The sequence below is a fragment of the Neopsephotus bourkii genome, unplaced genomic scaffold, assembly GCF_033783945.1.
Source record: "Neopsephotus bourkii isolate Nb327-2 ecotype Australia unplaced genomic scaffold, CSIRO-AGI_Nbou_v1 NB_274, whole genome shotgun sequence".
Taxonomy (NCBI): domain Eukaryota; kingdom Metazoa; phylum Chordata; class Aves; order Psittaciformes; family Psittacidae; genus Neopsephotus; species Neopsephotus bourkii.
In genome coordinates this window covers 1,734,924-1,761,016 of record NW_026900783.1, presented here as the reverse complement: position 1 = coordinate 1,761,016, position 26,093 = coordinate 1,734,924, and the positions used below count along the sequence as shown (strand labels likewise).

Sequence of the window (26,093 nt, the reverse complement as noted above, 5' to 3'; positions counted from 1 at the left end):
TCCGTCACCCTCACTGAGAAGAAGTTTCTTCTCAGGTTTAAGTGGAACCTCTTGTGCTCCAATTTGTACCCATTGCCCCTTGTCCTTTCATTGTTTGCCACTGAGAAGAGCCTGGCTCCATCCTCGTGACACTCCCCCTTTATATATTTATATACACTAATAAGGTCACCCCTTAATCTCCTCTTCTCCAAACTATAGAGACCCAGCTCCCTCAAAATACCCGCACTTTGCTGCCCGTGCTGGGCCGTGCTTCAAATATGGAGTAGATTTTACTACACAGAGCTCTTCAGTCCCCTGCCTAAACCCCTCACACATGTACAAACCATGGCGGTCCTTAGCACAATAATGGGAAAGGAGATGCAGTTTACACCAAGCAGGAATGGTGCCAGGAACTGGATTTTCACCCAGTTTTGGCAGCATGGACACGCTGTGGCTCCTCACTCTCACCATACATCAGCAGTTCCCCTTGGCTTAGTGGCTACAGGTCTCCATCCAGAGATGACCAACAACAAATGCACCGTAAAGTCACATCATGGATAGAATGCAACACAGCATCTCCAACCCAACCCAAAGCAGCTGAGGGCCAGCTCTCCCATCCTGACTCTCACATAACACCACTGATTCTGTGGCCATCACTTCACTGTATTGTAGGCTGCCCTGCAACCAGCAGTGGCTTTGAATACAACAGAGCTCTGTACAAAACAAGTGCTTGGAACACAGTGCTGGGCAGGCAGACCAGTGTCACCAGAACCAGGGTGGGTCTGAGCCAGCTCAGTTGATGGGCTACCCCAGGTGCTGAGTCAGCAGAAATACCAAAGGGATATTGCTGCAAACCTCAACCCCCCTGGTTTTGAGTTCCAGTCTTCACAACAGCTTGAGCCTGCCTAGTGCTGGGATTCTTAATTCCAACCCAATATTCCAAGATGAAGGAATCACAGGATGGTTTGGGTTGGAAGGGACCTTAAAGCTCACCCAGACCCAACCCCTGCCACGGGCAGGGACCCCTTCCACTGGAGCAGCTTGCTCCAAGCCCCTGTGTCCAACCTGGCCTTGAGCACTGCCAGGGATGGGGCAGCCACAGCTTCCCTGGGCACCCTGTGCCGCGTCTCAGCACCCTCACAGGGAAGAGCTTCTTTGTATATACCCTAACATTTCCTTATATCCTAATATAAAGTGCATGGAAAAAAAAAGAATCAAACCAAAACCTTGGGAGAAGGATGGAAAAGAAAGCAAAATAGAAGTAAGCAGAACATAGGTTACCTTAATTGTGCCCAAAAACCAATGTGAGATACTTCTCTACATGCCACCCTCAGCAACCATAACGGCTCAAAACCTCACTTACCTCTTCACATGCAGCACTGTGGCTCCAACACTTCCTTGCCCTTTCTCCCTTCTGTGCAAAATATGTTTTTTGTTGTGTGTCTCCCAGCAGAACCCCCCCGTCCTCCCCATGCTCCACTTCGGAGCTCCAGGAACATCATCTAATTGTAATGTGCAAATCACTGGGATCTGCAGAAAAACAGTTCAGGAAGTCATTCCATACATGTATGCACATGGAAAGTCAAAACAAGAGCCAGCCAGCCCTGGCTACAGGCATCAACCACTTAATTCCAGCAGCACTTGTCCCTCAGTGCATTCATACCTCATCCTGAGCCCACCCCTGGAGCACCATCAGCTCTGGGCCAGAACACAGGAGGCCACAGAGATGCTGCAAGGGCTGGAGCAGCTCTGCTCTGGAGGCACTGGCGCAGATCAGCTTAGGCAGAAGCTCTTCCCTGTGAGGGTGCTGAGGCACTGGCACAGGGTGCCCAGAGAAGCTGTGGCTGCCCCATCCCTGGCAGTGCTCAAGGCCAGGTTGGACACAGGGGCTTGGAGCAAGCTGCTCCAGTGGAAGGGGTCCCTGCCCGTGGCAGGCGTTGGAACTGGTGGAGCTTTAAGCCAACCCAAACCATTCTAGGGTTGTATGATTTTATGATCCTCACCTTGTTGCAGGTGCTGATGAACTACACACTGTCTCTTCCATTCCACACAAAGCCAAACCTTTTCCCCACAGTAGCAGCAGTCTATTCTAGAGGCAGAGGGATAACACATACCTACAGACAGGGAAGAATCACCTTGCACAGCAGCAGCACCATATGCACCAGTCATGCCCCCCAGCAGTGCCTTGAGTGGAGGTTTTGGCCATATGGTTGAAGCCTTTTCCAAGAATGTGTGACATTTCCTGAGTACTGAATATCCTAAATACAGGAATTTATATATACACTAATCAATAACAATAATGGAAAACTAGGCAATGGGAAAGGCAAAAATAGAATAAAGATCATAAAGATACTAATGAAAGTTGCCAATAATGCAAGCCAGAGACCCTCAATTGAGCACCGTAAGGGGAGAGAACAGCCACCAAACACCAAGAGCAGCACTGCAGCTTTGCTTCACAAACAAATTCTCTACTGGTGTAAGAGCCATTTCCATACTGGTCTAAGTGGTGCAGCAGAGTATATGGAGTACAAGTGTATACAGAATATACCTATAAAAGTATATGGAATATAAGTTGTCAGAGACAGTTATAACCTTTATTCACTGGTGGTCCGTGGCACGCCTATAAGCCTTGAGTGGTTAAATTCCATTACAGTGACTTTTAAGGAAAACTAATGCAGAAGAAGTAACATCTTGTATTTAGTCTTGGTTTAATTAAGGCTTCTAACTCCTAATTTTACCACAAGAATGTTACTCTTTGTATAATTTTACTGTTTTAAATGAAGTAGGTTATGATTCATACCCACAACCGCGCGGATGCATTTGCAATTCACTTTGAGAGACTAAGGTTTTCATGGGGACAGGATCTTTCCATAGTAGTTAAGCTTGATTTTAAAGTTAGAACCTGTACTATTTTATAGTGATTACCAAAGTTATTCCTAGAAAACTGACTGACCAAATTAAGTATCAAACACTAAGAATTCTGTAACATGTCCAAGTCCATTCTTCTCTGCAGTCAGCCTTTCCCAGGTGGGGACTACCTCCAGTTAACAGCCCTGCTTCAGGTTCCAGTATACTTAGATTATACTGAGAATTGAAGCATCAAACCCCTAACCATGCTTCCAAAACCTGCCCAGCTGCTGCCTCAAGGAAAAACCTCCTCAAGTGGGTTTCTGGCCAGGAATCATAAGTAGACATCAGTGTTTCTCTGCAAGATCAACCAACACAGGAATCAGCAAGGAAAAGGCTCTCAGCAACACCTCCCTGCTCAGGATGTGTTACAGGGGAGGTTCAGGCATTTTGCTGCTCACCAGTACCTCATTTTCTAGGTTTCATGAAGGAAGCATACTCCTCTTCAGGTTCTACACTTTCCCAAGAAAGTGATGTCCTTGTCCCCCTTACTGTGCATGGCCATGTGCCCAGAACAGTTTAATCCATTGCAGTTGATAGTACTATCAACTCAGTAGCAGCTGAGAGTGCTGTGACACACAACAACCTACCTGAAACATTCCAGTACTTCACAAGCACAAAACCACCTTCCAGAAGAAACCCCTCAGGTTTCACTTCAGTCTGAGCACAGATGCCAAGAACTCAAGAGACCTGAAAGCAAAAAGTGTTCCTCTTGAAGGAAAACCCTCTCCTGCACGTACCTGCAAGTACAAAGGTGCTGCAAGTGGTTTCATGGTCAACCTGTTCTTAAAACCAATTGTATTTCAGAACATTAAAGGTATTACAAGGATTAAAACTAAACTAAATCCTCTGAATACAGAAATTAAGGATTCATGTATCAAGACAATTATTTAAATTGTCAAAGTCATACCCCAGTAAGTAACCGTTCCCATTTGACTGAAGGAGCACTGAGAATACTGGAATAAAGACTCCAGGGAGACCTGAGAGCAGCTCCAGTGCCTAAAGAGGCTGCAGAAAACCTGAAGAGGGGCTTGGGACAAGGGCCTGTAGGGACAGGCCAAGGGGAATGGCTTGAACCTGCCCGAGGGGAGACTGAGCTGAGCTCTTAGGCAGAAGCTCTTCCCTGTGAGGGTGCTGAGGCGCTGGCACAGGGTGCCCAGAGAAGCTGTGGCTGCCCCATCCCTGGCAGTGCTCAAGGCCTGGTCCAGTGGAAGGTGTCCCTGCTAGTGGCAGGGGGTTGGAACTGGAGGAGTTTTAAGGTCAAGGTCCTTCCAACACAAACCAGTCTGGGATTCTACAATTTATGATACACCAAGAGACTGGCCTGACCACTGTGTTTATTAGCTCATTTCAACTGTAATTTAAATACGCCCCAAAAGCTATGTTAAAACAGGCTGAACATCTGAAATGAGCAATTATGGACCAGCTTTGCTAAGGAAGATGCAGAGTAGAGCTGAAATTCATTAATATCCACTTCCTAATAGGGCAATGGATTAAGGTTTCAATAGGATTTCTCTTGCTTACTAGACAGGAAAACAGTTACGAACAGGGACAGAAAATTACGCTCCACACCACAGAGCTACAGCCATTAATATTCTCCTAATGAGAGCTGAGCCCAGAAAAGTAAAGACACAATTTAGTTCTATACAGTACTACAAAGGGCAGCGGTATCATTACTCAGTGCATAAATATCTACATGAATGAACACACTGAAAGAGTGCAATAACCACCCCAAAGTTCTTCAGCATCATATTTTAATTGAATTTGAAGATCTAGACATGTTTGTATCTTCAGTGGAAACGCATTTTCACATGTAGCGTGGTCTTGTGAAACACCCAGAGGACATAAGCTGTGTTTATTTACTCCTGATCAGTTCCACGGGGCTAAGTTGCCTATTGCTCTGGTATCTAGAAGTGAGTAAGTGTTCAAAGTGTTCCTGTTCCTATTGATGTCCTTTTGCCATTAATTTTTTCCCTTCAGAACAAGCAGCAATTCACCAGTTTCCTTTAGTTCCTGTAAAGAAACAGACACAGCAATTATTCTCTATGTACACTTTGTGATTACAACAAGGTTCCAACAGGGGTGGTTTGTGGGTAAGGAAATCGATTCAGCAGCTACTAGGGAATGTGCAGTCAACCCACTAGGGGTCCCCCTTGGCCAACACATTGGAGCTCTTCACGTTGGATTTAAACCCTGTGTCTGTTTAGTAAGAGGAAACTTACCCAGTGAAAAGATACACCCTCAAAAGAACGGGTTGTTATCAGCTTTCCTGGGTAAAGCCCCTGCTCTGTCTCCTTCTAGGTGTAATTCAAGGCCTATTTTAGGCACATACAGAATTTTGACATCAAAAATGCCTCCCAAATATATATAAAAAAAAAAATCATCATTCACTGACAGATTTTGTTACAGCCAAGCATTAAGACACACAAGACAGGTAGAGATTTGTAAGATTCCTAAGAGGCACTTGCCCCATCCCTGGCAGTGTTCAGGGCCAGACTGGATGGGGCTTGGAGCAATCTGCTCTAGTGGAAGGTGTCCCTGCCTGTGACAGGGAGCTGGGACTGGATGAGCTTTAAGGCCCCTTCCAACACAAACCAGTCTGGGATTTTACAACAGGTTGATGACTTAAATTCAAATGATAAGGCTGTTAACTTCCCAAAGAACTCAATAACATCAGGAAATAGTTATAACATATTGTGAAGTGTAAGAGGGGCTGGAACTAAATGATCTTCAAGATCCTTTCCAACTCAAGCCACTGTGATTCTACATATTCTTTCCCCCCATCAAGAAACAACTCAATCACATATTAAGCTGTATTACAGAATGCATTTTAAGATACTGACAACATAACTGCAAGTCAGTGTGAACCAAACACACTCCAGCAATGCAAACAGACAAATCACATTTAAATACCAGTGAGGGAAGTATTCCGCAGCATCTCCACAATGCCCAGGACTCTACTTCCCAATCACTGAAATAACCCACACACTTGTTAAATAAATAAAATTAGTCCATATAATTTAAGTAATACCAGTATTTTTAGAACTAAATGAGATTTATTGATTGTATCTTCCCAGGAGTTACAATGTCTGAGGAATTGGCTATAAAACATTCAGACAAGAATGGGCTCCAGAGTATTTGGGCTTTAGAACACTGTGCCTGCTCTGTTACAGAAATCAAAAAACCAGAGTAAGAGATGCAGATCTATTTTTGTTGCTTCAGGGCCTGTTCAAACAACTCCAATAAACCTTCCTTTCTTCCAGGAATGAGCCTGTTTTGCTAGGAAAAGAATGTCTTGCCCACTTTCTCTGAGAAAAGCAATGTCAGAAGTAAAACGAGGAAAAGAAACCTGTAAAAATGCACCCATGGGGTGAAACTGGTCTTTACAGTAACAGTAACTGACTGCTGTCAAGAAAATACATTTCACTGCTAAATCTTGGCATATGAGAACACTGGAGATTTAGAGCTGCTTTCAGTTGTGTGTTGAGCTAAGAGAAGTCACAGTAAAAGCCACCAAGTCGGGTGGTTTCATGATATAAGGCCATTACCCTGGAGTGTCTGTACACGATGGGCAGGAAACATTCTTACACTTTTAAGCACTCAATTTACATGTCCAACAAGATTCTCCCATTCCTACCTTAATGATATCCAGCCCTCCAACCAGTTCACCTTTCACATATAACTGTGGGTACGTTGGCCAGTTGGAATAGGTTTTCAATCCTTGCCGCACCTAAGACAACAGAAACCTTAAGTATAAACTTCAACCTCTGCAGAAACAGCAGAGAAATCCTTAGTGCTGGAGAAGGTTCATTACCTCTTCATCTTCCAGTATGTCAAATGTCTCATAGTCAACGCTAGGAAAAGAGAGGAACACACAAAATCATCTACTGTGCAGTTTTGCAATGTAAGACCTGTTAAAACTCAGAATGGGTATGTTTATAAGGCAGCTTCCAAATCACTCAGAATTGACAGGTAAGAGGAAGAAAACAGCCAACACCTTATGCACAAGGAACCGTAATGTAAGTAGTTTCCGGTTTCATAGGAATCCCCTTATAAAACACAGATAACCCCTTATAACTCACTGGAATTTAAGCTGTGTGGCTTAGGCTCTAATTGGGCAAAGTGTTCAAAGTAATTCCATTCACTATTAGCTTAAAAAAACACCCAAAGACACATGCACACCTTGGAGGGCTTTATTAAGGAGGAAGATGTTCCCTGTGAGGGTGCTGAGGCACTGGCACAGGGTGCCCAGAGAAGCTGTGGCTGCCCCATCCCTGGCAGTGCTCAAGGCCAGGTTGGACACAGGGGCTTGGAGCAAGCTGCTCCGGTGGAAGGTGTCCCTGCCCATGGCAGGAGGTTAGGACCCTTTAATGCCCCTTCCAACTCAAACCAGTCTGCCTATGAAACAAACAGCTGCTATTTCACCATCTTCATATGCTACTTGTGTAAAAACACAAAACTAAAGTTCCTGTGTAAATCTGATCTCTGGTTGGTTCACATGAAAGTCTGGGTAAGCCGTTCCTAGTATCTCCAACAACCAGCACATGCATAGATTCCTCAGCTGGACTAGGACCGAACAATGATTTGAATGCTGCTTATTTCCAAGTTGTACATTGATACATTGCTATCTATGATCTCAAAAAGCCCATTCTAACACGCAGTAATCAAGACAACTGCTTAACCTCTACCAAGCAGTGCAAATGAAATGGGAGTTTGTTCAAAGGGAGATGATACCAATCTCTCTCACTACAGAAAGAGCTGCTTTAAAGAGGAAAACTGAGGCTAGGTAACATGAGAGGCTCCAAGATTAAGGAGACAGATCAAGAGGGACCTCTCTGAGATGAGCTGCTTATCAGAGTGGAAGGATTGCTTTCATGTTAACAGTCACAGCGGGAAGAAAAAAGATCACTGTTGCAATGAACTCCTCAATCTGAGCAAGACAATCACAATGCAGTAGTGCTAAAGCAGTGTTAATATCCAATACACCACATCTGACTTGGTATCAAGAGAGTGTAGTAGTAATTTACACTATGGGCTTTCACATAAATATACTTGAAAATACCCTTAAACGAAGAAAATTACATTTGGGGAAACTTACACAAATATTTTCCAAACTTTTGATTCAGAAGTTGTAGTTTTTAACACACAACTGGCTTCCCAAATTCAATGAAAAACCCACTTACATACCCAGTATTATTCATGATTTCTACAATTTGCTTGCTGAACCCACATTTTGCCACCTAAAACGCAAAGCACACATAGGTTAAAACATGGATCTGATATATTTAATCCCCAAACTACCAAGTCCTCAAGCTACGCTACAACTATTACTGATTTACTGCTACTGATGACCTTATTGGATCAGCAACACTACTAATCCCTTTTTCCTTCTTCTTTACACTCTTTGAGCTTTAAACAGCACCAAGCTTCTCTTTCCTTACATACTCCGCTGATATAAACGAAAGCATTTAGGATATTAAGCACTTTCCTCAGTTGTGGTTTGAAATTATATGAAATGAACCTGGTTTCCAGCTCTGGCAACACTGCCTTGAGAACTAGTCAGGTCTGCTTATTTTCTGAACATTCAAGAAGCCAAAGCTGTACGCAGGATGTGTACAAATGCCTCACAAGCATTGTAAAATACACGTGGTTTAGTCCAAGATATACACTGGCCTCTACTTACTGCTCTGGAGAGAGTAGCAACCTATAGTGGTAAATGCTCCATCCTTGGCAGCATTCAAGGCCAGGCTGTATAGAGCCTTGGGTGACACTGTCTACGGTAAGGAGTCTCTGCCCATGGCAAGTGGTTGGAATCAGATGACCTTAAGGTCCTTTCCAACCCAAACTATGCTATGATTCTATGATAAACAGGCTGCGTGTACAGCAACTCTCAACTGAAATCAGTGATTGAAACTATCTACTGGAACCCTTCCACATGGACAGCACAAGGACACAGAACACCAATCACTTTCAGACGTTGAGTTTTTAATCCAAACTTCCTCTTCCTACTGATGATTTAACTCCACCAATAGCTCAAAAAAAATCAAAATGCATTAAGCAACCTGCCCAACATCGTGCTTTCTGTGAGCAAGACATAGGTTTTAAAGGAGACACAAGTGGAGAGAGAAGCCTGGAGAAGGCCCCTGAAGGGGAGACCTTAGAGCAGCTTCAGTGCCTAAAGGGGCTGCAGGAAACCTGGAGAGGGGCTTGGGACAAGGGCCTGTAGGGACAGGCCAAAGGGAATGGCTTGAACCTGCCCGAGGGGAGACTGAGCTGAGCTCTTATGCAGAAGCTCTTCCCTGTGAGGGTGCTGAGGCGCTGGCACAGGGTGCCCAGAGAAGCTGTGGCTGCCCCATCCCTGGCAGTGCTCAAGGCCAGGTTGGACACAGGGGCTTGGAGCAAGCTGCTCCAGTGGAAGAGGTCCCTGCCTGTGACAGGGGTTGGAACTGGAGGAGCTTTAAGGTCCCTTCCAACACAAACCAGGCTGGGATTCTATAAGTGTACCTGTTCAGAAGAGCCAGTCCCAACCAGCTCACCACCACGTTTTCAGTGACTCGGCATAACCCATGGGGTTCAGGTGCCTATGAAATGGCTTTGGAAAACAGCCTACAAACTCTGTTGTTAATACACAGAGAAGGCTCACAGAATAAATAAGAAAATAAAATAGAAACACAAATCATATGGAAGAGCTCAGTCCCCTACCTATGTATCCCTTTAAAAAACATCATAAAACAACTCATCACTAACTACAATTATTATCCAGGGTTCACCACTCCAGTGAAAAGCCCAAGCCAGGTGCCACTTAAGGAACTGACAGGAAGAACTGCAGTGCCTGCTGTTCAAAGGGGAGTATTTTGTCCCCTGGTTACTTGGTTTAAGTACACAACACAACGTAATAGACTGACCTTTTGGATTACAGTCACTTGTTCTTATTTTAATCCTGTCTGTTAGCAGACGTCTGTCTTCAGTGACTATTTCAGTGAGTAAGATAATCAAGTGCAGCTTAAATACACCAAGAACAGATCATCCCATGCACGTGAGAAAGAGTGGGTCATTTCTGGCATGTGGCATTATTCTTTAGCCTTAAAAAGATCAGCAGCTTATTTTAAAAGCAGTTGTGAAAGTATGATGAAGGGAGGGAAACTAAAAAGGCCAGGACAGGACACCCAATGCAACCAGGCCAACAGAGGGGAATTTCAAGAAGCATGGATCCAGAGATGAAGTTCTGGGCCACGCTCAAGGTGTTTGCCTCAGGAGGGCAGCTGAGTGAGGATGTGCAAAGCCAACTGACAACAGACCAAAGGACACACAGAGTTCCTCCATCATTCCTGAACAGTACAGCACTTGACGGGCATCCCTGCAGGGCTTCAAATTCCCTGATTTTACTGGGGCACAGCTAGCAGCATTTTAGCAATATATATTACCTATCAGGTTAAATGGGCACTGCTCTTACAAAAGCATCAAACAAAAAGACAAATAACTGAATTCCCAGCACTATTAATTTTCAATAGCAAGGAAAAATGTAATTGTCACTATTTAAAGAAACTGTTTAAATATACCATGAAACACAACCTTACCTGCTTGCTTCCCTTCATGAAAAGCATCACAGGAGCTTTGTTTATCAGGGCTTTAAGCCTACAGAAAGCACACAAAAGAAAACCATACAACAATTCTGTTATTACCCCAAGCTTTGTTTTCATAGGAGGATAAAACACAAAAGTGGAAAGATACCAACTCAGAGCTTTACCAAATGTACTTAAAGCATTCTAAAAAGGAACTTTATTCATTTAAATTGCTTAGAGTGACTCTAGTGAATGAAGTTGAACCATCCTGTTACTTTCAGGAAACAATTTACTTTTCTATATCAACCTCTAACTATTAAGCAGCAGTGAGTGTAAGGAGGAACACCACTGGGTCTATACTCAGCAACGCACTGCTTTCTTCCCCACACTGAATATCATACTTTGCATTTCTCATTCCCCGTATGAGAATATCTTTTGCAGAGTAAAAGCTGCATCTATCGTCCACCAGTTGTAAGACCTATGGACTTACAGGCTAAGGACTAACCACTACCCAAAGAAAAAGGTCTGGTTTGCACCACTGTGCCCTGCCCACTACTGGTCTACCAGCACAACTCCCCCTCTTTCCTTTAGGAAAGGTTTTTTCATGACAAGTGATGGAAAAAGTTATCAAACTGTCAAATGGTTTCTTGATAAAGGCAAACCAGTCACTTTGTGTGACTCCTAACACAAAGATTCCAGACTGGAGAATGCAGGGCCTTTGCAAAATAAATGAAGGCTTTGAAAATGGCTTGAACCTGCCTGAGGGGAGACTGAGCTGAGCTCTTAGGCAGAAGCTCTTCCCTGTGAGGGTGCTGAGGCGCTGGCACAGGGTGCCCAGAGAAGCTGTGGTTGCCCCATCCCTGGCAGTGCTCAAGGCCAGGTTGGACACAGGGGCTTGGAGCAAGCTGCTCCAGTGGAAGGGGTCCCTGCCCGTGGCAGGGGTTGGAGCTGGAGGAGTTTTGAGGTCCCTTTCAACACAAATGAGGCTGGGAGTCCATGATTTGCCGGGTCGCCTACAGCCTTCACACATGTAAACCTCAAAACAATTCTTCCAACCAAGCTGACTCTAGGTTAGAAACCAACAGTAAAACAGCTACAGCAAGGGTGAGCTGCCAGATCTGTCTCCTGAAACCAGCTGATTTCCAGAGTCCATTTTCAAGTAAAGAAGATGCAGTAAATTGATGGAAAGAGATCAAACACTGAGTAAAGGAACATAGTCTAGCATTAAAAAGTTTCTATACTGATATTCCTTCATTTTACTAAGTCTCAGTGTGTTTGAAGAACTACCCCATATGGTTTTCTTTACGAGTGACTGGTAAGAGTGAATACAGTTGGGAAGAGATGTCAGTTGGTCACAAGTATGAGATTAGTCACGAAGGAAAACTAACCCGAGACATGGAAAAAGAACTTCCCAGTTGTCACCAGCGAACAGAGGACAGACCTCAGCCAAATGTCCTGGTTTAACCCAAGAAACAAACACCCACTGAAGGATGAAGAACAAATGAGGCAAGAAGCTGCTTGTGACCTGGCTGGGGAACTGTCTTCTTTCACTGGTAAAAACTTCACCCACCTTTTCCACAGATGATGCAGCTGCTCCTTTAGGGTGACACTGAGCTATACCAATCATTTCCATCTATTTAAACACATTAGATAAGCACAAGACATTTCACATTTCCTTCTCACCTCAAAAACATTAAGTAAAGCAAGAAACCATATAGCAATTCAATCAAGTTGCAGCTTATGCAAGACTGCAAAAAAGAAGGAAGAGAGGACATTTTATACAGTAAGTTTTTGAAAGGCCATACAAAGAATCTCATCTTTACCTGTAATTAAAGCTCAGAACACAAAAGGTAGTGACTGGGTTTTGAGGTCTTGCTGAAACAATTTAGTTACCCTACTAGAGTAACAAAAGGTAAACCTTGGCCATAAAACACATTAGAAAAGGAAGTAATAACTACACTGCTGTAAACGTAAGTATACTTCATCACCATATAGAAATGGCCTGCACTGAATTCCTTCCCCACTGTGCTGAGAGGGCAGAAGAACCAGAAGCAGGCACATCCAGAGCACTGTCAGACTTGCTCTCACCATCCAGACAGCAAGAGGGAATCTCTGCTAACATATCTGCCTGCAAGGTACAGGCCACCTCCTAGTAAACCAATCCCCTTTTCATGTCCTAATGGCACAATTCACATAAGAACTAGGGGAAAACAAAGCCACATCCAGGAGGAACCTCTCAGAGAGAAGGACTTGTCAGATATCTGGAGCCTGACTGCCTGGGGCACACCAGGATTGCAAATGAGAGCAAATCTTCAAATGGGAAGGTTAAAGTAGGACAAATTGGTTTCTAGCTATTACAGCTGATTCAGGAAGCAGCACACTTCCTGCTGCTGCAGCACATATTCCTGTTGCCAAGGTGAAAGAAAACAGGGCCTGAAGGACATGAGTAACCAAGAAAAATGAGACAAGCCTACCTATTTTCTCCAGTGACACCACAGTTATGAAGTCTGTGCCAAATGAAGCTCACAAAAGCTACTAATATTTAAAAGATGACTTTCTAAGCTATCTTTAGACAATAAACTCTTAAGAGACACAAGAAAGAATCTATATATTCCTGCTGTAATTAAAAGATAAACTACAAATATAGTAAGTAAAGCCTATTGGAGCAGTATAACTTAATACCACAGCTTTATGTGAAGTGATGCTTACTGGATAGAAAACTGAACATACTAAACAACTGCAGGAATTCTGTAATTAGAGAAAACCTTGATGCACTTACGATGAAGTCAAAGGGCAGAAGTTATATAGGGGTTCGCATACATAAGAAACAGGGCCCACACAAAACCTGGAGAGGGGCTTGGGACAAGGGCCTGTAGGGGCAGGCCAAGGGGAATGGCTTGAACCTGCCCGAGGGGAGACTGAGCTGAGCTCTTAGGCAGAAGCTCTTCCCTGTGAGGGTGCTGAGGCGCTGGCACAGGGTGCCCAGAGAAGCTGTGGCTGCCCCATCCCTGGCAGTGCTCAAGGCCAGGTTGGACACAGGGGCTTGGAGCAAGCTGCTCCAGTGGAAGGTGTTCCTGCCCGTGGTTGGGATTAGAGGTGGATGAGCTTTAAAGGTCCCTTTCAACACAAACCAGGCTGGGATTCTATGAAACCCCAAAACCTTAAAAATACTGACATAACACATTATACCTGTGCTCCAACTTCTGTGCCTTCGGACAGACGGTGTCCAGCTCTCCAGAGGCTTCAAGTTCCTGGGGAGAAGAAAAGTCAGATGTAAAAAGCAAGAAAAACACGCTTCTGACAACTACCAAGAGTAAGAGTTGCTCAGTTTCTAACCTTGACAATATCAAGTCCACCTATGAGCTCCCCAGATACATACAACTGTGGGTAAGTTGGCCAGTTAGAATATGTTTTCAGCCCCTGACGAACTCCTTCATCAGAGAAAATATCAAAACTGCTAAATGAAATGCCATGCTTGTTGAGAATCTCCACCATCTGCCTGCTGAAACCTGCAAACACAGAAAGAAGAATGACATACAGTTTAACCAAAGCTTTCCCATGTCTGTACTACACATCAGTCATTTAAAAATACAGTTCTTTAGGACAGTAAGTTCAAAAGAGCTCTAGTTTTTTTCTTTACTCTAGCAATATCCCCACATATTATAAAGAAGCAAAAGAAACATTTATGTGTAGGATATCAAAATCAAAGTACCTGGGCAGCTCGGCAAGTCTGATGCTTCTCCATTTAGAGTGCTATACTGTCAGTTACCTTAGTGTCTGTTGTTCAAAGTTACAGTTAAAGCAAAGTTAAACCCATTCCCTTGTTCTGTCTTTTCCAGCTCTTCTTCACTTGAGCATTCACAAGGAATAAAATGACTTTAACATTAACCAATGACCACAACAGCACCTTCAGTAGCCTTTTCATTTCTCTAACACACATCACTTCTCCACCCTTTCATTTCTTCCTCCAGCTACTCCTGAACTTCGCTTCCACCAAACGTGTATGAAGTAGACACACAAGTGGAAACCAGGATCTCACCCCAGTATTGTGTCACCAGTTTAACTTAGAAACTTGGCTTTAGACGGTTTTTCACTACTTTTGCTTTAGGAGCTTTTCCGTTCCTACTTCAGGCAAAGGGCGAATTCCTTTTCATTTTCTAAGCTATGTCCACAACAGCACTTAATACCATTTCACTACCTTGTGACACTATCACACCATGTTCTGTCTTCCTTTACGACAGATCTTCACTATGTCCTACTCCAAACACACCCTCTGAGCTGGATATTAAGCACTGAATATTATGACGTAAACATCAGATTTGATAAGTTTACTCTGTGCCAACCTGAGAAGAAAAGTTTCTCCCTTCTGTAATTAAACCTCTTGTTCCTAAGCAAATCCTCACATCATTTGCAGAAAGGTGTATGCAAGAAAATTGTAACATTATAGTATTTACAGTCTATAATCACCTAAATCTTCTTACACTAGAGGGAAACACTCAAAATTTCACTTTCAAACAATTCTCCTCTATTCTATTTTCATAAAGGATAATCTGGTTTGTGTTGGAAGGGACCTTAAAGCTCCACCAGTTCCAACGCCTGCCACAGGCAGGGACCCCTTCCACTGGAGCAGCTTGCTCCAAGCCCCTGCGTCCAACCTGGCCTTGAGCACTGCCAGGGATGGGGCAGCCACAGCTTCTCTGGGCACCCTGTGCCAGCACCTCAGCACCCTCATAGTGAATAATAATGTGATAAGAAGTAATAACGTGTTTTACATGTTAGCCAACTCACTGTGGTTTGCATTCAAATGCCCCTACAATCCTACCAATTCCCTCAAAGAATTCCACCAAATGCTGTGCAGACAAATGAAAACCTCCCTATAAATTTAAGGAAAAAAAAAAAAAAAGGCAATGCTTACAGGCTTTAATAAAGGAATAAAAAAATAAAGCAGCCTTATATGGGAAACAGAATCCAAGTGCCATAGAAGAATAACCTTTGATTTCAGCTTGCAAGACCACCTATTAGTTTTTGAAATATGGATTTTTTTACAGCAGCTTTCTGCAGTTTTCATGCTCCACAATTTACTGGGATATGAAGGAGCACTAGTTCTATGGATGGCATCTATGTCGCTTTTCTTTCTACAACTGAAGTGTGAAGTTCATGTACAGCCTCAAGTAAAACACAGGTTCTGAAATCCTTCATACATCTGGGAGTTCATTAGTAAACAGCTAAAGGCTGATTGCTGATGGTGATTCCAGCACCAATACATTAACTCATTTCTACCGTAAGGAACTGGGGAGAATAAAAAACAGCTTTATTTTTGCTGGAGGCCATTACATGCAAACTAGAAAGATTGATTGCTTGTGCTTTATTTTGAAGGGTTATGGTAGCAGGCTCCAAGTGTTCTGCTTAGGGATAAAGTGCCGGAACAGCTTTACTTCCGTAACAAAAGGGTTAGGCTGAATTCCTGATGAAATGCCATATATGCCTTACAAAGAAGAATTAAACTGGCTTAACTGGTTATGAAGATGATCGCAAGTGCTACTGCAGGGGCGACACCAGTAAAACCACCCTGAATAAATAATGGTATTGAAGCAAAACAACAAATACCACCACAGTCCAAATAAATTCACTGAAATAATACAAGGTATGGAGCAAACACAACCGCTAGTAAACACATAGCCAAGGGGAAAACCTCTCTTTACACTGTGCTTAGCTGGCTTCTCCACTGGAGAAATGACAGGCTACAGGCAGACCCCCACATACACTGCTGGGGAGGCTCCCCTTCACTTGCATGACAGGCTACAGGCAGACCCCCACATACACTGCTGGGGAGGCTCCCCTTCACTTGCCCACTGCACTACAGACTCCAGTGCGAGTCTTCTTTGTAGCAAAATCGATACAACTCAAGAATATCATCACCTTTAAATAAGCATGGCTCCTTTTGTTTAATTCAACTGTTATTACTCCTACTACTGTTCAAACTGTATCACCTTTGTCAAAGTGATAAATTACCTTCCACTTCAAAAAGGCTATTCCAGGAAGTTTAACAGATCCAACTTTATAACATCTTTGAAACTATCACAGCAATTTAAGGCAGGCACAATATTTAACTGTAAAATTCAGAAGTTTACATGATTTCCTGTTTTGTACTATATTACTTCCAATTTTAATACATACCTATATTTAAGTAAGCACATCCTGTGCACTTTTCATAGGGTACCAGGGAAGAAGTGAAAGCTTGTAGAAATACCTGTAAGGGTGCTGAGGTGCTGGCACAGGGTGCCCAGAGAAGCTGTGGCTGCCCCATCCCTGGCAGTGCTCAAGGCCAGGTTGGACACAGGGGCTTGGAGCAAGCTGCTCCAGTGGAAGGGGTCCCTGTCCATGGCAGAGGCTGGAGCTGGGTGAGCTTTAAGGTCCCTTCCAGCACAAACCACTCTTGGATTCTGTAAGTCTGTGATCTACTTCATCATATTAAATCATGAGAATGAACCTGTGTTACACTCTTAAATCCCTTTCCATATTGGTTTTACGATGAAGTGCCAAACCATCCTTAATCTCAATGCCTCAATGTCTTTTTTGTGTTTTCTGTGTTTATTTTAAATAGCCTCAGAATTTCCTCCCATCAAAACTCCAAGCTCTTTCAAGGGTCTTTTCTCTAGATAACTTCAAAATCTTCCCATTGTTTTGCTCAACATCCTTTAGAACCAGCTCTTGACTCAGCATCCACAGAAATCCAAGGAAACTGTGTCCCTGTGCCATCAATGATCCCGCTGACCCAGGAATAACAGAGAACCTGGGCACATGAGGAGCTCTGAGGAGACTCACCACTGCCTGCATGACACCAAGCTTGCTACGGCCACAGCAAGACCCATGCTCTGCTATTGCAGCTTGCCACATGCCTGCCCAACCACTCGCACCACAAGCACAGTGGGGTCACCAACAGCAGTGCCACGTTAACATCCAACACAGTTAAACTCACAACAAATGTACCTGAACAGCCTGAACTGCAGACACCCCAAATGTGCTCAGAAGTATCAGGAGCCAGTGAGAACCTCATGAAGTTCAACCAGGCCAAGTGCAAGGTCCTGCCCCTGGGTCAGGGCAATCCTAGCACAAACAGAGGCTGGGGGAAGACGTGATGAGCAGCCTGAGGAGAAGGACTTGGGGTGTTGGGTGAGAAGAAGCTTCCCATGACCACTTCAGTGTGCGCTTGAACACAGAACCCCCCATGTGCTGGGCTGCACCCCAAGAGCGTGAGCAGTATGTCCAGGGAGTGGATTCTCCCCCTCTGCTGCACTAGGGAGAGACCCCCTCTGCAGTCCTGATCCAGCTCTGAGGCAACAACATAAGAGGAACATGGAGCGCGTCCAGAGGAGGCCACGGAGATGCTCCAAGGTCTCACCAGACAACTTACTGTGATCCCAGTGAATTCTTGTTATTCCTTGAGATGAAACATAATCTTCAAACTATTTTACTTTCCAACATGTGCAACTTGATGCAGAAAACATGGGCTGAATATTCCTGAGGCAGCTCACAGCGTTAAGTGTCCCAGCTCAAGGACAACACTACACATCATGCCCTCTTCAGAAAGCCCTAATCTCTGTGAGTCCACTACCAGAACTTAACTAAGAGACTAACTCTCTAACTACACTTAACCAACATGAAGACACTTTCATTACTACTCCTAAGACACTGCTGAGATGTATCTTCCCAAAACTAACTGTGACAACTAGCCCAAAGCAAGAACTGTCATGTTGAACATGAACTTGACTCAATCCTTACCACAGCGGGGTTCTTTTGGAGTCCCCTTCATGAAGAGCATGCATGGGGCAGCATTGATGAGTTTCTTGAGGCGCACGTTCAGATCTTCTTCCACACTGTCGTTGGAAGCAGCAGAGAGGGAGCTGCTGGACGCGTGGCGCTGCACCCTCTTGGTCAGCTCGGGGGCATGTGCACCATCCAGCCTGTCCACTTTCTGAGAGTTCTGAGGGGAGCAAAACACAGGCTCCTGTTAGAGGATGAAATTCAGACTCCGTACTGTAATAAAGAAATAGCCAAACCACCATATAAATAGAGAGTCTGAGATGCAGGGTGGGCTCGTGTACTGAGCTTTTAGCCAGTCTTTACATCCAAGGCTCAGACCATTCTGTTGGCTGGCTACTGTTAACACCAGGGTCTGGAGCAGAAGTCTGATGAGGAATGGCTGAGGGACCTGGGGGATTCAATCTGGAGAAGGCTCAGGGGAGAACTGATCACTCCCTCCAACTGCCTGACAGGAGGGGCTGGGCTCTGCTCCCAAGGAACAAGGGATGGGACAAGAGGAACTGGCCTCAAGCTGCACCAGGGCAGGTTTAGATGGAGCTGAGGAGCAATTCCTGCCCCAGAGGGTGCTCAGGCATTGGAACAGGCTGCCCAGGGCAGGGCTGCAGGCACCGCCCCTGCGAGTGGTTAGTGGTGGCCTTGGCAGTGCTGGGCAATGGGTGGACTGGATGAGCTTAAAAATCTTTGCTAACCTGGTTCATTCTGTGACTCTGATCCCACCAGACTTTGCTACTTGAAGAAAATACTCTGAATTTTATCATCACAGGCAAATATGACCTAAACAGACCTTGTTATTTCTACCTAAGATTACCCAGGTTCTTGCCATGTTGTAGAACTGCAACTAAACAAGGGACCAGCACTGAAACTTCTCTGACCCAATACAAGGTGCAACTAAAGGCCTACGTAAGAACCCCAAAGCAATTAAGGAAGCACTGAAATATTACATATAAAGTGCAAGAACCATTTCTATCTACTTTTTTAGGTTCCACTGAATAAACTTAAATCAGATACAAAAGTGTTTCTTCACTGAGAACGTTAAGGTTGTGCTCGTGTTAGTAGTATTAAGAGTCCACATGGAATCCATCTTCTCTTAAATCCATCTTCTCTTACCTTAAAGAACAGGAACGTTGGAACAGAACTAATTCCATATTTTTCAGATACTTCAGGCACAGCTTCAGCTTCCAGCTACAAAACACAAACACAGAGAAAAAGATGATTTCCATAATCTTCTTTACAGTTTCACTGCAGATGTCGATGTCATTCTCGGCGTTTTATATATTTAAAGAGGCTTTGATGCACAAGTTGGTGCCATATTTGCATTGAAAAGAGACTCTGTGGGCTGGCGTGTCATCCACTGAGCCTCCACAGTGGCAAAACAGGTTCAGAGGGTTTTATTTTGTTGCACATTTCAAAAGATGCCCAGAGGCTGCAAATAAAATTTTTGGTGCACTACTGACCTAGTAAATTTTCAATCATATGCAGCTACTACTATATTGAAATCCATAAATCATTGACCCCAGTTATGTCATGATTACAGTGCTTATTTTGTGCCCACAGCAATTCTTGCTGGTTGCTCTATTGACTAATTTCGAGGGGCAGTACATCATGAGTGACATTTGCAGCCTTCTGCAAATGAGGAAGGAAAAAGGAGTGTTTCTTCAAGAAGCTATTGATGTCTGCTGAACTGTATGTTTAACTCCTGCAAGGCTACTGAGGGCCCAGTTTGTTGAGATTACTGGTTCTAGTTCTAGTCAGCATTCGAATGCAAACTTGAAATCATGTCATGGAGCAATCTGACAAGAAAATGTATCTTTCAATTAACTCAAATTTGTGATTTTCTGGGATGGGCTAAAAGCTTATTTGAATCACCAAATCCCAGACAGGTTTGGGTTGGAAGGGACCTTAAAGCTCATCCAGTTCCAAAACCCTGCCACAGGCAGGGACACCCTTCCACTAGATTAGGACTTGCTTCAAAATACAGGAAAATGCCTTAAATTTGGCCTATGTTTCCCAAACATTTCATAGTTAGTTACACGTATTAAGCCTGTATTTTTATCTATATCTATTCTTCCTTGTGAAGGTGCTGAGGCACTGGCACAGGGTGCCCAGAGAAGCTGTGTCTGCCCCACCCCTGGCAGTGTTCAAGGCCAGGTTGGACACAGGGGCTTGGAGCAAGCTGCTCCAGTGGAAGGGGTCCCTGCCCGTGGCAGGGGTTGGAATTGGAGGAGCTTTAAGGTCTCTTCCAACACAAAGCAGGCTGGGATTCTATGAAACAAGCAGCTGCAGGTACTTCAGCATCTTCATATACTGCTTGTGTAAAACCAGAGATGGGGGGTTGGAACTTGATGATCTTAAGGTCCTTTCCAACCCTAACCATTCTATGATTCTATGTTTAGGAGTGAATTTGAGCCTAGGAAGAAGGGAGAGTTAGGGAAAGATGTTTTTAAGGTTTGGTTTTATTTCTCATTCTCCTGCTCTGAGTTGACTGCCAATAAACTAATTTCACTAAGTGGAGCCTGCTTTGCCCATGCTTCTGTCTGGTGAGTGATCTCTCCCCATCCTTACATCAACCCTTTCAGTACGTTTTCTCTCACGTGCCCAGCTGAAGAAGGGGGTGATAGAGCATCTTTGGTGGGCCCTCAGCATCCAGCCAGGGCCACCTGACCCCACATGGGAACAAATCAAATCCCCAGAACACTTGGAATGAAAAGTGTTGCCAAATTAATCTTAAATCCAGGGACAAAATCCATGCTTTAAAAATATTCCTGTCTATAGAACTGAAGGACTGAGCCATTGCAGCACAGAGAAATTTCAAAGCCTGTTAGGTAGAGTAGCTAGCGAAAAAACTCCTTCCTCGTATCTTGGTGGACAAATCAGTGTGGGGCTTTTCCCCTTTATACAGCATCATAAAATGAAGGTATTATTTAAGCTTCAACACCAAGTTTGTAAAGATGAACCTACAACTTTGATCCCACAGAGTTTTGGTGTCATCTCGTCCATATGGTCAACTCTCATCTTGAAATGTGAATCCACAAAGGAACTTCAAAAATCAGCTTTGCCCTTATTTTGTAATAGTTTGCTCACACTTTGTACTAATGGCTCTCCTCTGTTTAGAACCAGCTCCACTGCCTGACTTACCTTCACAAATGCAACCTGCGTGTGCTCCTTTGCCAGTGCTGCCATAACATCGTTCATCTGAGCACACTGAGGAGCCCATGGTGCCCAGAAGTGGACAACTACAAGGGACCTGTTCAGAAACAGAAAAAAAGAGTAACAGCATTTATAGTTTAAAAATAGACTCAGGAAATACAAGAGCTTCATACACCTTGTGAAAAAACCAGCAAACACAAACTCTACCGCTCAGAGCATGCTCTTGAGAAAAGAAAATCCAACAAGTGCAACCAGGAGTATTTTCTATTACGTTTTCAGAAAGCATTCCAAAAGCCAACCAGCACTGTTAAGGTAATGTAATACAAAGAAAAATATCATCCTGCATTTTAATAGTAAAAGATCATTCCATGTGAGTGTCAAACTGGAGGAAGAACAAGCAGAAACACGAAAGATCAAGTCACACACAGACGCTGAGGCCAAGCACTTGGAATTGCTCTGGGGCACCTTAGCCCACACAAAGATATCTGCCTTCAGCTCCAGAGCTCAGCAGCTCTATGCCTGAGGCTGCACCACTGCTCTTCCCCTCAGCCATGCCACTGCCTCTTCACTGCATAGCCAGGAAATAATCATAGAATCACAGAGTGGTTTGGGTTGAAGGGACCTTAAAGCTCATCCAGCTCCAACCCCCTGCCACAGGCAGAGACATCTTCCACTAGAGCTCCAAGCCCCATCCAACCCGGCCTTTAAGGTCCCTTCCAACCAAAACCACTCTGTGATTCTCTCTTCTCCATGGCTGTCATCTGTAGACTCTTCCAACACTCCTGCACACAAGTCACCATCACCAGTGGTTCGAAAGGCAAACCACTTCTCTTTAACCATAACAAAATAGCTGTGAGGCTTCTCTGCGCTGATCTCACTGCTCACAACTGCCACTGGCATTTAAACCCCAGTAAAGACTCATACCAGTGATTTACTCTACTTACAAATAGGATTTGGGATGGACTCCTTGCAAAGCCTGAGACCACATCACACTGCTCAGAGCAAAACCTTCACTGCAAAGCTGTTTGAGCACTTCACACCACAGTGCAACTGCCACTTTATCACAGTGTAATGAGGTGAAAACAATCAGGCAGGTTGTAAGATCGGGAAGGCATCTGTGTGTATGAGAACACCCAGTCCAAACAGACAGAACAGTGTCAAATTCAAAAAGCAGCAGCAGCTCAGTAGCTCAGAAAACAGCAGGCTCTGATGCGGAGAATCATCAAGAGGTTTGCCACAGGATTGGTTTTCTGGAGCTTGTTCATCACAAGCTTCATTTGAGACCTCCTCCAATATTGCGCCTAACCTATGCACTGTTCACTGATGCTGTGAAGAGCTCAGGGAAGTTGTTCCATCCTTGATCCATCAGTAACAAGCACTTTTTGTTTATTTTAATCAAGTCTGATGATGTTTCCATGGTCTTCAAAAAGCAGGCTGCTCTACTTTGATCTATCATAGATTTTGGAATCAAAGGGAATGAAGTTTTTTAGCTGTCCTTTAACGGCACAATGCCTTTAAGTTTAAAACACTGATTTTTGCATCTGTTAAATTACAAGTGGACCAAGATGATGCTTCCACTGGCTAAAAAGTAGTGGAAAACAGGAGACCAACCCCAGTGATTCTAAACAAATCATTTCCTACATTCAACCAAGATACTTCTAAAAATCCAACTAATACCTATAAAAGAAAATAACAAAAAGGTTATGACATCTCCCAAAGCTTCTCTTCCTGTATCAATCCATATTTCACATTTTGGAGGAAAACCCATGGGCCCAAAACTAAAATCCACTTTATGTGGCCTCCTCTGGACTTGTTCCAACAGACCCATGTCCTTTTTATGTTGAGGACACCTGAACTGCACACAATGCTCCAAGTGAGCTCCCACGAGAGCAGATTTGATTGAGGCAGACTCTAACCATACCTTTATTTGCCAAAGTAGTAAGACATTCTCCAGCAAGGATATCCAGAAAATAACTACTACATAATTATTCCATTGATGACCCACCCTTGTAACTGTGTAATCTCTCCCTGACAGACAGCACAAGCCTTTTGGTTTATAAGCTGATTTCTCCAAAACACAGTCCAAGTAAAACAACAGCTACAGTGTGATAAATGATCCCATCATTTTGCAGCCATTGGCTTTATTCTCCTTTTGCAACTGTAAAATTTAGATGCATTTTGAAAACAATTAAACCTTAAAATTCACACTTATTCTCCGACACAAATTTTACTAATAGCCTAATACATGAAACAATCGATTTCTGAAGCAAGAAATCTGAAGGAATTAAGTGTCAATATAAAATGCTGATAACTGCAGGTGATTTGTGGCAATTCCATTAGTCTGGAAAAATCAGGAAGTCTATTGAAAAGAACAATTTTAGTAGTAAAAGAGCCTCAGGCCTATCCTTAAAAATTCAACACACTCTTTGTCTTCAGCTTTATCTTTCAAAAGAGAAATACTTCCTTTAACTTCTTCCCTCCTGGGTAAGAAGTAAGTTCCTTTCCTTACCCACCTTCAATAAAGTGAACGTTTAGAACTACTTTTTAAACCTTTAAGCTTCAAATCCTCTTGATAATTTAACATGAGAGGTACCCTAAGTCAGCCAGTTTATATTTTTAAAGTTCTACTACCATTCAAACCCAAGATCATTAAAAAGAAACAAAACCCCCACTACGACTTGGGGAACGTGTTATGTTCTCTAAGTGCAGGTTCGTTTTCTTCCTTGGTTTCTTAACAGTACCAAAAGCCAAAGCCAAATGTTTTCAAATGAAAGAGAGTTATCAAGTCTATCAATTTGTCTTAGGAACAGAAACATGCACAGAAGAATCAAATCCATAAAAGAGAAAACTGAATTATGTCATGTGGGCAAAGGGAATGAGAATTACTGAGGGGTTTGTTGAAAACAGGCTGCTGAAGCCACTTTCATTTTGATCCATGTTTATCCATGTGAGAGAGGGGAAGTTTCCAACAGAATGTCCTCACACAACAATTCAGTTGAAGATTAATTCCAGGAAAGGAAAACTTGAAGTGATGCTCAAGTCTTCCCATAATCAGCATGTTTCCTTCTGCTGTCTTTAAGACTGAGATGCTGATAGTTCCATCATCCTTTAAAAATCATTTAATCAATCAGTTTCCTCTCCTTATACACTTAAGTCCACTTGCTAATGCAGCAGTTAAATGACATGGAAATGCTTTTAACACAGCACTTTATTGTGCCTTCCAAGGCCTAGTTAAACACACACTCAGCTAAGGGCTTAAAAACTAATAATACAGTTACTACCCCTTTGATTTCACAAGAGAAACAAGAAAAGCTCGTAACCAAAGCAGTCTTTCTGCAACAAAGCACCTGAGCACCCATTAATCTTTAATTACAACAGTAGTTATTGGGGCACTTTCCCAGGAAAGTAAAACTTGGGCACAGAAATTCCCCCTAAAGATCAGTGCCCAAGATTCCCAACATCAGGCCAGGAGCTGCTGCTCAGAGGCTACAGAGAATCAGTGAGAAACCAGTGGATAAAGAGCCCTGCTACTCATTAGTAGACCATAAAACCAGAGTAATGAGAAACCAGCCCTGAGACATGAGAAATGAACAGTTTTGCTTCATGGCTTTTTTCAATATACAACCTAATAAACACCGGCCCATAGTGTCCCACCCCTGGCAGTGTTCAAGGCCAGCCTGGACAGGGCTTGGTGCAACCTGCTCTAGTGGAAGGTGTCCCTGCCCGTGGCACGGGTTGGAGCTGGATGAGCTTCCAGGTCTCTTCCAATGCAAACCACTCTGGGATTCTATGGTTCTATTGATTCAAATGCTGCTGGGTTTACTGGAAACGCTGTGTAATAACTTGGGCTTGTAGACATCTCAGGGCTTAAGAGGAAAAACAACTTCTTAGGTTGCACAAAGTCCCGTTTTCGTGGTTTTCCTGCCTCTCTGCCCATTTAGGCCTCACATCCCCCGCATCAGGCACTGGTGCAAGTTACAGCTTCCTCCTCTCTCCCTAGCTTGAGCCTTCCCAATCTTTCCCTTAACAAACAGCTCCTTGAAGAACAACCTCCCCAGCCCCACTCCCGAAGCCGCTCTTCGCCCAGGGCTCTGTTTCGGGTTGTTCCCTCTCCCGGCGCAGGGCTCTGCGGCAGCACAGGGCCCGCTCCCCTCGGCACACACCAGCCCCTCGCAAACCTCGGCCCGAAACAACCTCGGAGCCGTGTTTCGGGGCACACCGGGACAACCCCCCGACGGCGCAGCCCCTCAGCGTGAAACACACGGTACAACCGGTTGGAGGCCAAGCCAGACACTACTCCCCCCCCCCCCCAACACACACACATATTCAGGCCAGAACCGGCGCGGAGACCTGGCGCTCACGGGTGGCAGCACCCCGCGAGCCTCGCCCCGTCCCTCCCAGCCCCAGCACCGGGGCCTCACCGCTCCTTCTGCTGCAGCAGCTGCTGGAGCTGCTCCGCGGAGCCCGCCTCACAGACCTCCCCTGCCGCCATGGCCGCGCCGCAGGAAGGAGGGCAGGGCGCGCATGCGCCGCGCCGCAGCGCTTCCCGCACATGCGCAGAGCCTCCGCGCAGGCGCTATGGGGTGTACGGGTCATGGCCGCTGCTCCTCGTCACCTCGGGCTTTGGGTTTAATCGTCATGGCCTCATGGGGGTGGTTTGTGTTGGAAGGGGCA

At 44.3% G+C, this 26,093-nt stretch overlaps 1 protein-coding gene across 1 annotated transcript; it reads right to left on the bottom strand.

Annotated features, from left to right (window-relative positions):
• Positions 1 to 4,623: 4,623 nt before the first annotated feature.
• GLRX3 (glutaredoxin 3) lies at positions 4,624 to 25,952 on the bottom strand. Its single transcript, XM_061346762.1, has 11 exons — positions 25,841 to 25,952; positions 21,408 to 21,516; positions 19,380 to 19,454; positions 18,231 to 18,432; positions 13,785 to 13,957; positions 13,638 to 13,699; positions 10,464 to 10,521; positions 8,074 to 8,126; positions 6,701 to 6,740; positions 6,524 to 6,616; positions 4,624 to 4,899 (listed from the first exon to the last, which is right to left on the bottom strand). Exons 1-11 carry the CDS (start codon positions 25,909 to 25,911, stop codon positions 4,849 to 4,851), a joined length of 987 nt encoding a protein of 328 aa, XP_061202746.1. The 5' UTR covers positions 25,912 to 25,952; the 3' UTR covers positions 4,624 to 4,848.
• Between the last annotated feature and the right edge of the window lie 141 nt (positions 25,953 to 26,093).

What these genes read in the sequence shown, in the direction of transcription:
- GLRX3 (XM_061346762.1), bottom strand. Translation starts at nt 25,911, where the DNA reads ATGGCGGCAGGGGAGGTCTGTGAGGCGGGCTCCGCGGAGCAGCTCCAG. An exon ending in CGCAGGTTGCATTTGTGAAG is followed by an intron (nt 19,455 to 21,407) that starts GTAAGTCAGGCA and finishes TGTGTTTTGTAG; the next exon opens with CTGGAAGCTGAAGCTGTGCC. An exon ending in ACATACTGGAAGATGAAGAG is followed by an intron (nt 6,617 to 6,700) that starts GTAATGAACCTT and finishes CTGTTGTCTTAG; the next exon opens with GTGCGGCAAGGATTGAAAAC.